At 25.2% G+C, this 16,487-nt stretch overlaps 1 protein-coding gene across 1 annotated transcript; it reads left to right on the top strand.

The window, feature by feature from the left end:
* Positions 1-692: 692 nt before the first annotated feature.
* On the top strand, positions 693-13,022 carry LOC145831234 (proton myo-inositol cotransporter-like). The gene is made up of 14 exons (XM_082938388.1): positions 693-742; positions 4,508-4,645; positions 4,963-5,158; positions 5,378-5,537; positions 5,686-5,812; positions 7,311-7,386; positions 7,606-7,714; positions 9,137-9,300; positions 10,363-10,477; positions 10,895-11,009; positions 11,252-11,372; positions 11,659-11,811; positions 12,515-12,658; positions 12,825-13,022. The coding sequence occupies exons 1-14, from the start codon at positions 701-703 to the stop codon at positions 12,881-12,883; spliced, it is 1,719 nt and encodes a 572-aa protein (XP_082794514.1). The 5' UTR covers positions 693-700; the 3' UTR covers positions 12,884-13,022.
* Positions 13,023-16,487: the final 3,465 nt, after the last annotated feature.

Here is a 16,487-nt window from a genome sequence, read left to right as displayed (position 1 = left end):
TTACATTTAATATTAACATATTTCTTTCAAAGTATATTTTTAATATAGTTTTCTATTTACTTATAAAATATTGAAGTTTATATTAAAATACTAAATTTTTTTTAAACATTTGGATCTTGGTATATTTTTTAAGTTTTTGATCCGGATCAGAATCTTTGAATCTGACTGGAACCGGATAAAGTCAAAAAAAGGATGAGTCTGACCAGATGCGGATTTGAATCCTTGATCTGATAGATCAATAATGATTTTTTTTTGTTAATTAATTAGAATATTTAAAAACACATGGCCCACGGATGACTTTTTTCTGTTTATTTCGGCTGACGACCTTTTTCTTATAAGTTGGTTGCGACTGATAGAAAATTGCTAACTTCTTGACTAATTTTTAGTTTTAAATCATAATGCAATTTTTTTTCTTTTATTATATATCTAAACTAATACTTTTTTTCAGCTTTTTTGTTTGTTTTAAACAACATAGTTTACAATAACATAGTGTTTTAATAACATTGTGCGTAAAAATTACTAATATTTGTCTAACAAGTCTAGATTAATTTGTTGGACAAATGAATTTTGTAAAACACTTGATTTGAGGGACTCCTAGTTTAGCTGAAGTAAAACTTGGTTTTATGTTGGGTACTTTTTACAAATGAAATGCTGCTAAAGGATGCTACTCAATAAACAACTGAACTGAACTATCAAAAATATGAATGAACCTGGTGAAAGACTGGTCGTAAATGGTAATGAAGTAAGTATCAATTTCGAAAGCTTTAACTGTTTTGACCATTTCAAAAAGTTTTTTAAAATATTTCGTCTTGTTTATATTTGAAAGTTTTCAAAAGTAATTTTCTACTGTAAAAAAAATCATCACAGTTTTTGCTGCAGTTGGTTTTTCAAGTTAAAATATTTTTTATCTTACAACTAATATAATCTAATTGTATTTTATCCAAGCTTAATTTAATATTATTTAAAATATAGAATAAAGCTGCATAGTCTATCCAGAAACTTTTTTTTATGATTTTCTAAAAAGCTATGGAAATTTAAAATATTTCTATTGCTTTTCAATTTAACACGTTAATAGTTTCTTTATAATTTGTATCTATTTCTGTGATTTTAAGTTGTTAACAATAGGGTGGCCATTTAACCTGGAATCCTGGAAAACCTAAACAACCTGGAATTTGAAAATTTAAGCAAGGATACTAAAAATTGATACTATAAAAAAACTCTGGAGTTGGAATGATTTTAATATGTGAAATAATCTTAGATTAGATAAGAATTGACAGTTATATAATCAGATTTTTAATTAAAATATACATTTAAAGTAGCATTATATTAAATTTTTGGTAAATTTAATATTTTTTACGAGCATGAACTTGGCTTGAATAGCTTTTTTTGTAATTTTGTTTTTTAATCAAACTTTAAAACCAATTATTTTCAATTTCTTTAATGCTTACTTGGAACTTTTTTTTTTAATTCTAAAGAATGTTCTTTTGCTTAGCTTTTTTAAATAATTTTTATTGAATTGGGGTTTTAGTTTTGAAAAAAATAAAAAGTTTTCAAAAAATATAATAAAATTATAAAACTTAATTATATAAGTCTGTTTAAAATAAAAATTATCTAAAGGATAATTTACTTTTGCCAAAAAACCATGTAAAAAAAGAACCAAAACCATGCATATTTGGAACTTTTCTGAAAAATTTATTTAAGCATATGTTATATAAAAAAAAAAAAATGAAAAAAAAAATTATTACTGTCTTAAAACTAAATTTTACAAGTATGTTAATAATAAAAAAAATTCAAAAAAAAAATCAATTTTGGAGAAAAACGTTGCAAAGTAAAAAATGCTAAAAAACATAAAATTTCAAAGGGGCCCCCGTACAAAACTAAAACCCCAGTTTGATGAAAATTATTGTGAAAAGCTAAGCAAAAGAACGTTCTTTAGAATTTAAAAAAAAGTTCCAAGTTAGCATTAAAGAAATTGAAAATAATTGGTTTTAAAGTTTGATTAAAAAATAAAATAACGAAAAAGCCATTCAAGCCAAGTACACGCTCGTATATTTTTTACCTAAAATCTAAGTTTCCTGAAAGAAAACTTGTACTTTTCAAAACCTGAAAGAGAACCAGATGACCTGGAAGAAGTTTCTAAAAAGCCAGTGGGCACCCTGTAACAACAAGTTTTGAACATAACATTTTAATCATCAAACCAAAACTCTCAGTAGACTAATACCCAGGTTTTTTTTTTCTAAATTTAAGTTAGCAAGTTTTTGCTTGTCTAATGACACATGCAATTCATGGCTTTGTCTCTGATGACTGCTGCTCATATTTTCTTTTTAATGATTTTTTTTTACTAAAACAACTTTTCAGAACTAACTTATTTTTATTTCAATAGTTTATTCTTTCATTATGTTATTTAAAAAAACATTTTCAAATTACTTACATTTTCAAATACTTTTTTTTGGGTAAAAATAAAACACATCATTTTTATATGCACCAAAACAATATTATAGCTTTATTTTAAATGTATTTTAATTTAACCAATAGTTATGTGTATAATTATTAAAAACCATAAAAAAAATCTTCAATCAGGAACTAAAGGCTGATTTAAGAAAATCAACAAACGTATTCAGATCCTAACCAATTTTTTAATCATTATAATTTAATTTAGCTTCAATAAAAAACATTATTGTGACAAATAAAAAACTTAACCATAGTATTAACAGAACTTTAAATCAAAATTAACATTCAGTGTGAAGGAAAATTAGTTTTATAATGACTTTTAATAATCTAAATTGACTGTACTTCTTCAATTTTATTTTTTTTTCATTACATAAAGTTTAAAACATCTATTAGCTTCTATTATTTTTAAATCAAACAAGTTACTACAACTTTTAATTATTTTAAGTATATTTAAATTATAACTAAGGCACAGGCTGAGTTATTACCGAATGTTTTGAAACAGACAAACGTTTTGAAGCATATAGAACTTTAAGTGGTATGTTATCATTCTTTTCTGAATATCAAAAATTCTCTACACTCTTTGGGACATGCTCTTTTATCATTTTTATTAGTTGTCTTTTTGTCAATCTGATATAGCTTGCTTTACAAAAGCAGCTGAATAGGTAAATTATTGTACTTTTATTTTTAAATTGCATATCTGATCTTTACCACCTGGTGTTATTATTGGTTTTGACTTAAAGAAAATCCTTGGATATGATGCATAATACATTGCTCTGATCAATTTTTCTTTTCTGTTTGTTTCTTTTCTAAAATTTCTGCACTTTAATTTAAAAATGAGAGTTCTATAATCACCACACTTTTCTTAGGTACCAATGTCTGTCCTTTATCCAAATTTTTCAAATGTAAATTTATTGTTTGGTTAACTGTTTCTTGAGGGTACCAATTTTGTTTAGTAGTTACTTGGTCTGGTTTAGTTTATTTAGTAACAACTCTGGGGAACAAATTTTATGTGCGCGGTGACACAGAGTTCTGATTATATTCACTTTTATCTTTAAACTACAATAAAATTGAAAATTCAAATATCAACCAGCAAAGATTTTTTTCTATACACCAAGGTCAAAGTTCTATTATTTTTTATTTAACCTGTACATATAAAAAGCAAGTTTATAATTATTTACTTTTTCCATCTTAAAGTTGATAAAGTTATGAGCTTTATTAAAAATATTGAAAAATTCATCCATAATTTTAATACTTCTGACCTACACAAATAATCACAACCATTCCCCTTGTCCGAATTAAGTTGTTAAAACCAACTAACTATTTCAGGTTTTGATGTACTATAATTATATGCCAAGAAGATAAATTAACTTTCGTAGCAGTTTCTTCATCAATAAATCTAGGTTTTAATATACAAAGTTGTTTGTAGAAGCATTCAAATCCTAAAAAATCAATTCCTTAAGGTTTTTGTTTTAAACTATAACTGTGAACAATAAAATTTAAGATCTATACTAGCTACATCAATGTTTTTTTTTTGTTTGTTACTTAATATTTCTAAAGTAAATAGATTACATAAAAGATCACTATATTTGTTAAAAAGTTGATTAAAAAAAAGATAACTTGTTTAGTCTTTTTATCAAATAAAGAATAATTAGTAATAGTTTTGATAAGTTTTATACTTATAGACTTTAATTTTATTCGAAGTAGCTTGGTCAATTTTGTTTTCTTAAGTAGAACAACAACTATAATTATGTTACGTATTTTGCCCTAGTTAGTAAAAATAAGTTTACAAGATAATTTTTTTTATCTTGAATGTGACTTTTATTTTAAACAATTATTTGCACATTTTGTATTATATAACAGTTTTACTGTTTCATTGTTTATAATTATCATTTTTTTCTGTATTGTTAAAATTAAAACAAATTGTTTTCAGTTATCAATATTGTTAATTGTATATAAAAACTTTTTTAGTAAAATAACTTTTAAACTATTGTTATCATTTTTACTTTCAGATTTTTGAAAAAAAAGTTTTATACCAAATTTATAAAACTATTTACAGGATAAACGAGGAAGTTTCGTTTATATTTTGACATTTTTCACTGCGATTGGAGGCTTTTTATTTGGATATGACACAGGGGTAGTCAGTGGAGCCATGATCATATTAAAAGATCAGTTTTCTTTGTCAACTTTTTGGCAGGTCAAGTTTTAAATTCAAACAATATTAGTTAAGTAATAAACAAACTTAGAATTATTTTCTAGTAAAACTTTTTGAAGGTGGTTTTAGGCGACTTTGTAAAAAAAATTTTAGTATGTACTTAAAACATAATATAATAAAAGATTTTGTTTATACAAGCTTTGAATATTTTATTTTTAAACAATATATTACATAAGAACTTCATTTCTTTCTGAAAAACTTGTTGTAAAATAAAATACAAGTATGTTTAAATATTAAAATTAAAATCTATAGTTTAATAAAAGTATATTTTTCTAAATCAAATACTTTTATACTTGCAGGAACTAATAATATCTGTAACAATAGGAACAGCAGCTTTGTTTGCACTCATATCTGGAGTTATCAACAGTGTGCTGGGTAGAAAAGGCGCAATGCTAATTGGAAGTGTCATTTTTGTGAGCGGTTCTTTGATTCTTGCACTTGCACAAAGCAAAGAAACGTTGCTTGCCGGAAGAGCTGTTGTTGGTGCTGGTATAGGTGTGTTTATAATAATTGTTTTTTTACTAGATAGATGTTTTTTACAAATTTTTTCTATAAAGTTTAACTGTAGTATTTTATAACTAAACTAAAAACAGAGTTTACTTTTTAGTTTCTTTTCAAAGCAGCTTTAAATATCTTAAATAATATAAGTTTTTGATACAAGTAAGTTATGCTAAAACTTTTAAAGATACGTATCAAATTTTAATTTTGTTTTAGGAATAGCTTCTATGACAGCACCGATTTATATAGCTGAAATATCTCCAGCCGATATCAGAGGAAAGTTAGTAACTTTCAACAACGTAATGATAACATTCGGACAGTTTGTAGCGAGCTGTATTGATGGGTTTTTCAGCAGCAACGTTAAAAACGGTTGGAGGTACCTTATATTTCAATATACAATTGATATAGTATGCGTACAAAAATATGATGAGAGTATTGAATTCTTTATTACCTTAAGTTTATTTGAAAATATTATTGTGTTTTTTTTAAACTAAGTACAGTGAACTAATTTCAAGTTTACTCAGATACATGCTCGGACTTGCTGCTGTCCCAGCTTTTGTGCAGCTCGTCGGTTTTATGTTTCTACCCGAAAGTCCTCGGTGGCTTATAAGTAAAGGCAAAGTTGAAAAGGCCCAAGCTGTTCTGTTCAAAGTTTTATTGTTTTAATACCTATTGCTTAATTAAGCATTAGTTTTGTTTTAATTATTAATTAAAGTTATTAAAACTTCTGAGTAAAACATAAACTAGTTTAAGCTGTTTAGCAATTTAATTCATTTTGCATATAAGAGGTACAAAAAGTTTTAAAACTTGTTTGCTTTGTTCAAATAAAAATACTTTCACAAGTTAAATTCAAAAATAATGAATACTATAACTTCAACTAAAAAAAAAGGCCTAATGTTTAAAATTACTTTTTAATCAAAGTAGCTAGATTGTCTTACCCAATGTTTCTCTAAATATATATAAATTTATTTACTGTGCACATAAAGTTTTATGAGAAATTAAAACTTTTAAACAGGTTTTTATATTTGTACAAGTGTTAGGTTAATTTTTAAACTAATTGTTAAGTTATTTTCTATTAATTATTTGAATTGTACTATGAAAGAGTATATTTTGATAAAGCTAACATTTTGGCTGTAATCTACTGAGTACCTGTTTTTTATTTGATGGTATACTACTGTGCACATTTAAAAAATAACTATTATAAAATGTATTTTTAGCTTCTCAGGTTCTTTAACTATTAAATAAATAAAAAATTCTACATATAAAATTTAAAGTTTGAAAAAATAAGTAATTTAGATATGAAAATTAAGTAATATTAAATTTCTTTCAAAAAAACGTAATAAAAAACATGACATTGATTGTGATTGAGGATAATCAAAATTATTAAGATTTAAATTTATCCTAGGTAAGAACTTAAGCTAAAGTGGTATCAAGTATAAAGCTAATAATAGTGTTCAATCTATTTAATAAACTTGAAAGTAGCTTAATCTTGTAGAAACTTTTATTTTAAACTTAAATTAACTAGTTGATACAAATACATTTACTACAAAGTATTAAATACTAGCTAAAACCTGAATTCAAAACATAAAAGTTTCAAGTTTAAAAAAGAATTTAAAAATCTAATATGTATAATTTGCAGACATTGTTAGTAGATATAAGCTACTGGCAAATTACTAATTTTGTAAATTTCAAAATGTTCTATTATAAGAAGTTTTAGTTTTGTTGTACTTTACTTGTTGAGACTTTGCTGAAAAAGCTAAACATTAGTAGTTTTAATATGCCATCGTTTTTAACTAGAACTAAAATATAACATAAAAGAATACTTCATAATATTTATATGTAACGATTGAATACAATTTTTTATTAATAGATAAATTGTTCTCTTTAAAAGTTTAGCTTAACTTAGACTTTATTATATTAGAATTAATCATTTCCTTAAATTTTATAACAACATAACATATTTACTACTTGCAAAGTATTTTAAACATTATTTCTAGTTGAAAATATTAAATTTATTGTTTCAATTTACTAATAGGATTTTTTTTTTCTACTAGAAGGATAAATAGTTTTATATATAACTAATTAGTTTCAGCATAAAAAACAGATGTAAAAGCTGAGATGTGTGATAAAAAATTAAAATTTTCAACAGATATCTGGGTCCAGTAAAAGCGCTAAAAACGAAGTGGAAAAAATAAAAAGTGTTGAAGCGAGTACAAGCAACCAAAGTAAATCAAATTATTGTTATTGTTGTTGTGTAAATGTTTTTATATAGCGTAGGCTTAACGTAATGTAATAATTAGTCATGATTTTAAAAGTCACGAACGAAAGCCTTTACATAAATCAATGTTGACTATAAAAGGTATATACAAGAAAGTTTTAATGAAACTATAACTTTAATGAAAGATCATAATTTAACAAAGGTATATTGTTACAACATAAAACAGATGTTGTCACATTGTTGACGTTGTTAAAAGACAGCACTGTTAGAAGGGCTCTTTTAGTTGGATGCGTCCTACAGCTTGTCCAGCAATTATCCGGAATTAATACCGTCATGTCAGTTTTTTTTATTTATACAAAAGTTATCTTTAATTCTTAAATAAAAAAATAAGATTTGAAGTATTGTGAACTTACGTTTAATTTTACTGAGTTCGCAAGTTTTTTTGAAGTAAAAATTCTTGTAGATGAAATTTTTTTATTGTTTTCAAAGAAATAAATTAGCACTTTTTTTTTACTTAAAATTTAAGAATATTAAATCTTCCTACCGCTATTTACAATTAAGCAAAGTTTTATAACCTCATTTTTACTAAAAGCAGTTTTAGATTTGTTGAATAAATAGATTAGCTTAAGCTATGTTTTAATTTATTTAAAATTGATAAATTTGTTTTTGTCTTTAAGTAATTTTTTAATCTTGACTACTTATATATTCTAAAGCTCAGTAAATACATTTTATTATTTTTTTTTTCGCTAAACAAAATGCAGTATTTAGTTTTAGATTTTATAAGTTATTAAAGTTTAAAAAAAAGAAGTCTGATTAGCTTAATTGGCATTCTTTTAAAATTTAAGTGATCCTGTATTTTTCTATATTTTAAGTAAAATTTATTTTTTTTTATTTGAAGTCCATTAATTCTCTGTTATTCTTTCTCTACATATAGTTATTTTAAACAATTAGTTTTATTTATTAAAACATGTTGATTCTGTTTGTACCTCTATTTTAATTTAAATAAAAAGTATATACACTTTATAAAAAAACAATTTGCTAAATTGTTGAACTATCGAAATAAAGTTATTAAATTATGTCTATATAGCTTGTTTTTTTCTTATTTTACAAAAAGTTCAAACGTTATTTCTCTGAGTATTTTTAAGTTATAAACTACACTTACTGTTAATAAGTTTAAAAGTTATTGAATTTTTAAAATTAGATTTGAAATTATGAAAAATATTTTGAAAGACCTCTTCAAGTTTCATAAAAAAATCGATTAATTATGTTATTATAACTTATTTAAAGTTGATTTTTGTACAAAGAATTTGAATAATATTTTTTTGAGTTGTGTAAAAACTTCATATATATATATATATTACTGTTTTGGTGTTAGCTATTGGCTTTTTTTAAGTAACCTTCATTTTCACCTTAATTTAGCTTTCAATTTCTCCTTAATTTTAAAAAAATATTCCAAAAAACCTATTCATGTTAAACACTTTGTATCTATCAAAATTTTACGCTGTCCTAATAAAAAGGTCTTATGACCATTTCTATATTATTTTTAAGCTGAAATTTAAATAAATTATGAAATTTAGCATTTGTATACCCAAATGTGTATTCTAATTTAAGTAGTTATCTTTAGATGGAATACTTATTGTATATAAAAATTTGAAAACATAAATAATTCAATTTCAAGTTTAATGTTTATCAAGTAAAAAAATGCTCCAAACACAGTCACAACTTTATTAAAAGCTGAAATGTAATTTCGCCATCAGGTACTACTCGGCCACCATCATACAGATGTCGGGGGTGAGAAGCAACGAGACGGCGATCTGGCTGGCGGCCGTCACCTCGTTCGTCAACTTCCTGTTCACCATCGTCGGGGTGTACCTGGTTGAAAAGGCGGGCAGGAGGTCCCTGACGCTCGTCAGCCTGGCAGGTACTCGTTTGCAAGATTTTGGTTGACTTTTTTAAAATGTAATCTGTTAACTGCTTTGTAGAGGTTAAAGCTTAGTAAGGTGTGTTTTTTAAGAGTATGTCGTTGTGTATTCTATTGTGTGAACAATTAATGCTTTACCAAGTATTACTTCTTGTTCGATAATTTTTTTACTACAATTTTTTTTTATCCTCTATACATTTTTAGTCTACCATTATTATGTTACAATTCTCAAGCGACATGTTGTATAGAAAGTCCTAAGTTGTACAGGCTCAATACAGCTTAAATTCAGTGTTATTTATGGAATTTTTCTTACCTGTACTGTCAGCGAAAACTAGTTACCTTTAGCATTAGACTATCAGTGGATAAATTTAAATTAATGCATTTTGATGTTTTTGTTTAAAAGTATAGCAACTGTTTAGCAAATCAGCAACAAATAATTTATTAACTGTTACTAAAGTTTTTTAATAAAAGTAGTACATTTTTTTGGGTTTTGTATAGATAGTGCAACACAACTTCAACTAAATTAGGTTATTGAAATTGTAGAAATACCTTTAAAAAATTTGATAAAACTAAGGTTTTATTTATTATTTTATCAATTTAAGCATCTAACTTTGTTTCAATTTTCTGTGTTTAAATGCTTACATCGAGCTTTAATTTTACTAAGATGAGTTTAGTTCGTTCGAAAGTGTATAAAATAATTAGTTGTCGTGGGTTACTGTAGCAAAAAAAAATATTGTTTAATTTAACTGTGCGAAACAAATATTGTTAAGAGTTTTTTTTTTTGAGAAATTTTAAGATGTACTGGTTAACTGATAGAAAAAATTAGTTAATGGCAAAAACTTTATAGTTTTTTATTGTATTTTCTTTTTATTTTTGCGTAAAGTAAACATTAAATATGAAAAAGATATATATATTTTTTTAAACTAATAAAAGATAATTTTCCCTTTTAACTTATGTCCTTTCAATTTAATACGAAAAACTAAAATAACAAACAGTTATTAAAGTTATATTTCATTTTTTATCAACGAAAAAATTTCAAAACTTTTTACAAATAAATTTTAGGTGTCATTTTGTCACTATTGTTTTTATCTTTGGGATTTCTTCTTTCAACGGTTTATTCGCCTAAAGTTCTGAACAACTCGTCAGTTTCAAAGCAAGATGACTGCCATCAGTTCAAGTTGTTTTTTATTTTATTTTACTACATCAATGTCAGATCGTTGTTTTAAGATACAGTTCATATTCCTATTATATTGTAATATTTTTGTTTTTTAACTTTTATCTATACCATGTCATAAAGCTTTGAAACACATCTTACAGTTAACGTTATGCAACCCATTAGTAACATACTTTTAATCTTTATTAAAAAGTAAGGTGCCAAAATAAATATTAAATACTAATTTTTTACGACTGTTGTCAATTACAACGATAATCAGGTTATAGTTTATTTGTTTGTTTGCTTTTATATATACAATATAAATAAACTTTTAATGTAACTAAATTCATAGAAGCAACCTTTGTACATGTTTTTTGATATCTCAAAAAAGAATTATGCCAGTTGTTTTGCGCTGTTATCATTTTTATTTTATTTTACCAGTTATTGTTCCGGCTGCATGCAAAATCCTGATTGTGGGTTTTGCTACGTTGAGTTCCCACAAAACAAAACAATTGAAAATTCCTGGTGCTACCCCGTTAATAGCACTGATTCACAAGTCAGTTTGCAAAATGTAGTTTATACAACAACTGTGTTCTTTATTTGTTTGCATTAAAAAACTAAGTCTAACAAGTATCCATTAGATAACTGGTGATAACCAAAGCTGCTTATTAAAATAAACAAAGGTGTAATATATGTAAATTGTAAATTAAAAATCGATATTTCTTAAAAATAAAAGATGTGTTTAATTATTTTATTAGGTTTAAATTACTATTTTTTAATTTGAATGTTTTTTATCAGTCAGCAGCAAGTGGATTGTGTTCATCAACAAAAGAGTATTTTGCATACAACTACTGTCCCACCCAGTATTCGTGGATGGCGCTTGTCGGCATGATATTATACCTCGCCTCCTTTGCACCCGGTTTGTTGCTTGTCTGTCAATAAGACGTATGTTTGTTATTCCAAAAGAAAGCTAAAACTTAAACTATTTTTTGAATTCTACAAGTTTGCTGTTGAAGTCTAAAAAAAAATTAAATATAATGTTTGGACTGGTTTTTAAAAGTTTTCAACTGTGGTAATATAATCATAGGGAGGAAATAATATTGTAATTCACATAAAAAAAACGGTAGTAGATAATTAGAAACAACTTACTTTTCTAATCAAACCTGTGTAATTTTTAACTTAATAATTTAAAATAAAATGTTCAGGCATGGGGCCGATGCCGTGGACGATAAATTCCGAGATATACCCGCAGTGGTCCCGGGACGCGGCCACGTCGTGCAGCACCGCGGTCAACTGGGTGTCGAACATGGTCGTTTCGCTGACCTTTCTCAACATCACGCAGTCCCTCACCTATCAAGGTGGTGTTTTGTATTTTAAATTTTCACTTGTTTGTGGGTTTTTAGCAAATTTTAGGTAATAAGGATGCTTCCCAACATTGTAAACTGTTAAATTTTACGCAACTAATTCCGTAATATTGTTTTTGCAAAAGTTTTATGAATTATTTTTAGTTTTATTAAAATTCGTTTTTGTAAAAAAAAATAATTATGTTTTTGTTAATGTTACCAAACAAACTATTGTTAAATAAGCGTACATCAAAGTACTATTTTCATTTAGATGTTTTGTGACATTATATTTTAAACGAGTTCTTTAAAAGACTTGATAATTTTTTACATAATATGTATATATTTATTTATTTGGTTATATAAAAAACAATAAGTTTATACGATCGTTTCGTATATGAGATATATTACCTCATATACTCATCAGTAAAGCTAAAGTTTATTAACAGTGTTTAACAGAAATTTAGAATTGGGAAAGTTTTATAATTGTTATGACGTAGTAATAATGAAGGTTTTCGTACAGTAAGTTTTTTGCTTCAGTGAAAATTCTTTGTTTAAAAAAGTCTATAAAATAAATCAAGCATCTAGTTTTAGCAGATACACATGCATCACTTAGATTCATTTAATATAGTATAAAAATAGTAGCAATGTATCCTTTTTGTTAACTAAAAAAAACATTAATGAAAATTCTTAGAGTTTAAAAAAGACTTATTTATTTTAGGTGCATTTTTGTTGTACGCTTGCCTGGCAGCTTCCGGCTTCACCTTTCTGTTTTTCTTTCTCCCTGAAACCAAAGGAAAACAATTGGAAGAAATCGAAGAAATGTTTAAAAACAACTGGATTGTTCCCTTCAATAAAAGCAGAGGTTACTATTTCATTTTAAACAACTTTGAACTTTACTTGAAATTTTAGTTAACGCTGATCAATTATTACATCTGTATTTTGTATTCTGTCAGAAAACGCCAACATTTATTTGAAAGCTTCAATAGAACCTGTGTTTTATGATTATTTAGTTTTGTTTTAACTAACAGGTTACACCTCTATATCACAAGAAAATATATCTGAAGATAATGGCGAAAGTTTTTCATAGTATTATGCATTATTTTGAAATATCTTTTATAGTTCCTTATGTGATTTTATTCTTTCTGTATTTTTTTAGAATACCTTTTTCAAATGTTTTTTTTTTAATTTTTAAATTGTGCAATTTAATTTTGATCACATGACCTATACTGTGCTAATAATGATTCAAGTAAATGTATTTTTATTTTTATAATATTGCTATATTTTTTTTAGATTTGGATCGTAATTTTTTCATAGCGTTTTGATTGACAAAACATTTTATAGAAATTGTATAATTTTTGTTTAATTTGTAATATGTTTTTAAACATTTTAAAACAAAATAGTTTTGTGAATTCTTATATAAAAAGGATTGTTTGCTAACAGATTGTATCATTTAAAGTCTAGTATTAACTATAGTTAAAATGAATTTTATTGTACTTATGGAGACAGTCTACAAACAAAAAAGGGTATAAATAAATACTTTTGAAAGACTGAAAAACTAAATAAAGAAAATATTAAAATTTTTATTATCTTTAATTTGTTTTAATTTAACCACAAACATAAAACTAAGTTTTGTTTAAAAATAGCTAAAATTTGCTAAATATTTGCAGTATTCAAATCTTTTTTTTTTTTTGTTATCAATTAGATTTTGTTTTGATTATACGAATTACTGTGCATCCTCGATAATTCGGCCATTCTGGGCAAGCTTTTTTCGCAATTACGGCCGTTGGCTGGATAAAAAAACAACATTATTATTTCTTTAAAAAATCTACTTTTTTTTTAAACAACGCATATAATAAAACGCACACTAGGATTTTCTTTTAATTTAATGTATTATTTTAACAAATTCAAAAAACTTATCAGAAAAAATAAAAAAAACTTTGATGAAGTTTGAATTTAAGTTGACAAAAACAAATCACACCGTAAACGATTTATATCACTTTCAAAGTGGAAATATTTATTATAGCTGAATTAATTAAATCTAGTCATTGACTAGACCCGGCCGTATAAGTGAGGATGCATTTCATTTAAAATATTAAATAAGTTCGCGGGCCGCAGTTTTTGTTTCAGTCACAGTTGTAGTTACGCTACGTATAACAGTTTTTAAGGTTTAACCTCGTATTTTATTAAAGCTACGTATCAGTTAGCAGAGGATACTATTTTAAAAGATTTTTTTGTCAAAAAAAACTTTAACTGATACCTAGCTTTACTAAAATACGAGGTTTAGTCTTAAAAACAGTTGTACGTAAATTTTGCATTAATTTTTAAATAAGCAACCTCATTTTATAATAATTGGCGTTAACTGGAACAGTTGAAAAAGTGCTAGCCTATTTATTTGTTCTATGATTAGTAGACGTATAAAAGTTCATGCTTTTGAAAACATGGACATCATTAGTTTTTTTTTTGTCTTACAATCAAAGTTAAGTAAAATTGAAAACATTTTATTACTGATCTAACGGATAAACAAATTAGGATCAAGCCATAACCGGATCTTTTTTTTTTTGAATTTAAAACTTAGTCGGACTCGGTTTCAGTTAATAATAATCAAAAACAAAAACGTTTTAAAAGTAAAATTTTACTTCATTTTCTTTCTTATATTTTTTTACATACAATAGAGGTAAGCATATCTTCTAGTTGATTTTCAGTTTTAATCAGATAATTCTTTTGTTATCTATTCTTGTTAGAATATAAGTCTCAGCCAACTTTGTTATTTTCGGATAATTGTACAGTTATTTTTTCTTTTAAACTTATAAACGCAAAACTATTTTATTACTAAATTAGAAGTAATATTTTGTACGGAAAAATAGAAATACATTTTTATAAAAAGAACTCAATGTTAATTGTTTTGCACATATGTTGTTTATTGAACGATAAAAATAACGATTAAATAGTTTGGTCTAAGGACCTAGTGCACAAAAAAAACTTTCGGTTATCGATCGTACACCGCATGTAGTTTTTAAAGTGAAAATACGTCAAATGCCATTGATTTTTGTTTGGCGGACCAGGTCCAGTCTACAGGCTGTACATTATCTACCAGTAACCATGGTTATGTTCTATCTAATAGTTAAATCAGATAGACTGTTTTCAACTTATAGTTTTCAGTTTAATCAAGTTTTTTATATAATCAGGGTAGACAATATAATTACAATCCTGCAGGTAGAATTTAACCTACAACTACATGTACTAATAAGATCTACATACGATTTTTAACTTATTAAATATGTGGTTTTTGAGATATGATCTCTAAAATATATTTTTTTAAACTTGAATTGGCGGAATTTTAAGTTGTCATTATCTTTAGAGATACAACTAATATTTAAAAATTCATGAATAAGTAAAAAAGCCTTAAAGTTTATTAACAAATAGTTTAATAACGCTGTAATATTAGGTTGTTGAACAGGAAAATGCAATTAACGCTAAAGATATGATTAAAATACTTTATATATAGAAAAACATTAAAAATATAATATTAAGCATATAAGTATTTTTTAAAACATCAAGCACATTTATGAAGTTCTAACTAGGCAATTTATGACGTAACAAAATTAGATAAAAAGCTGAAGTTAAATTTTGAAATTTTTTGTTTATAATATTTTACAAATGAGGCAAATAATACAGCATTACTTCAATTTATTTTAAACATTTCAAATCTAAACCTTACCCGCAACTTGTTTCACCAAAACATATAATAAATAAAGTATAAAAAAAAAATTACTAGCTAAAACCAAGGACATGTTTAGGCTGGTTTCTTGTTTCCTGTACAACTGCGGAAAAAAAAAGTAAACATGTAAGTTTTAACTATTCAACCAAAACGTTTTTTAATAAATTTTTCAAACTTGTTTTAGTAGAATCGCTTGTGCATTCTTTTCTTAATTTTAAGCATTGAATAAAAAGAAATGTTAAAAATGCTTTGTTGCAACGTGCAAAATCTTGTTATAATTTTTTAAAGGCTTTACATATTTGATGTGCGCAATTTTAAAACAGCTGGTACTATTGAAAATTTATTTTTTTTATGGTATAATAAAAAGCTTATAAATTTCGAGAACTTATTTGTAAAACGAAACTTTTAAGTAGTTTATTATTTATTTTAAAATTATATATCGTAGTTTTTCTTATAACTACATAGTTGTTAAAGTTCCTCTGTTTTTTTACTTTAACTTTCCTACATTTATCTGAAACAAACATATATTTATCTTTTTATACGTAGTAAAAGAAAATAATTTTTTACTCAAGTATATTCCTGTACATCTTTTAGTACAACTTGTTTTTTGTTCAACTTAGACTTTCCGGTTTTGATTCTTAAATTATATACAAACTGACTATGTCAATTCAAACTACGACATTAATATTATTATAGTGTTGTTTCAACATTTTTTTTAAATTGGCACGTAGCGTAAGTTATTTTGTAAGATTTTACCTTTAAAAGATAGTTTACTAATATCATTGTTAAAACTAATAATTTTTTTTTGATAGTGAAACTTTAAGTTTTAAAATAAACTAACATATTAAAAAAATATTTAATCTTGTTTTTAAGCTCTATTCTTAAGTTAGTTATCTATTTATTGTTATTAAATTAAATTTGTATTAGTTCTTGTATTAAAATAACAACTTGCTTTTGCATTTTTCACGCTTTT

Source organism: Thalia democratica, chromosome 3 (genome assembly GCF_965202585.1).
Source record: "Thalia democratica chromosome 3, ktThaDemo2.hap1.1, whole genome shotgun sequence".
In the NCBI taxonomy this organism is placed as follows: domain Eukaryota; kingdom Metazoa; phylum Chordata; class Thaliacea; order Salpida; family Salpidae; genus Thalia; species Thalia democratica.
Note: the sequence above shows the minus strand (reverse complement) of the source record. Positions and strands in the feature narration are given on the sequence as shown.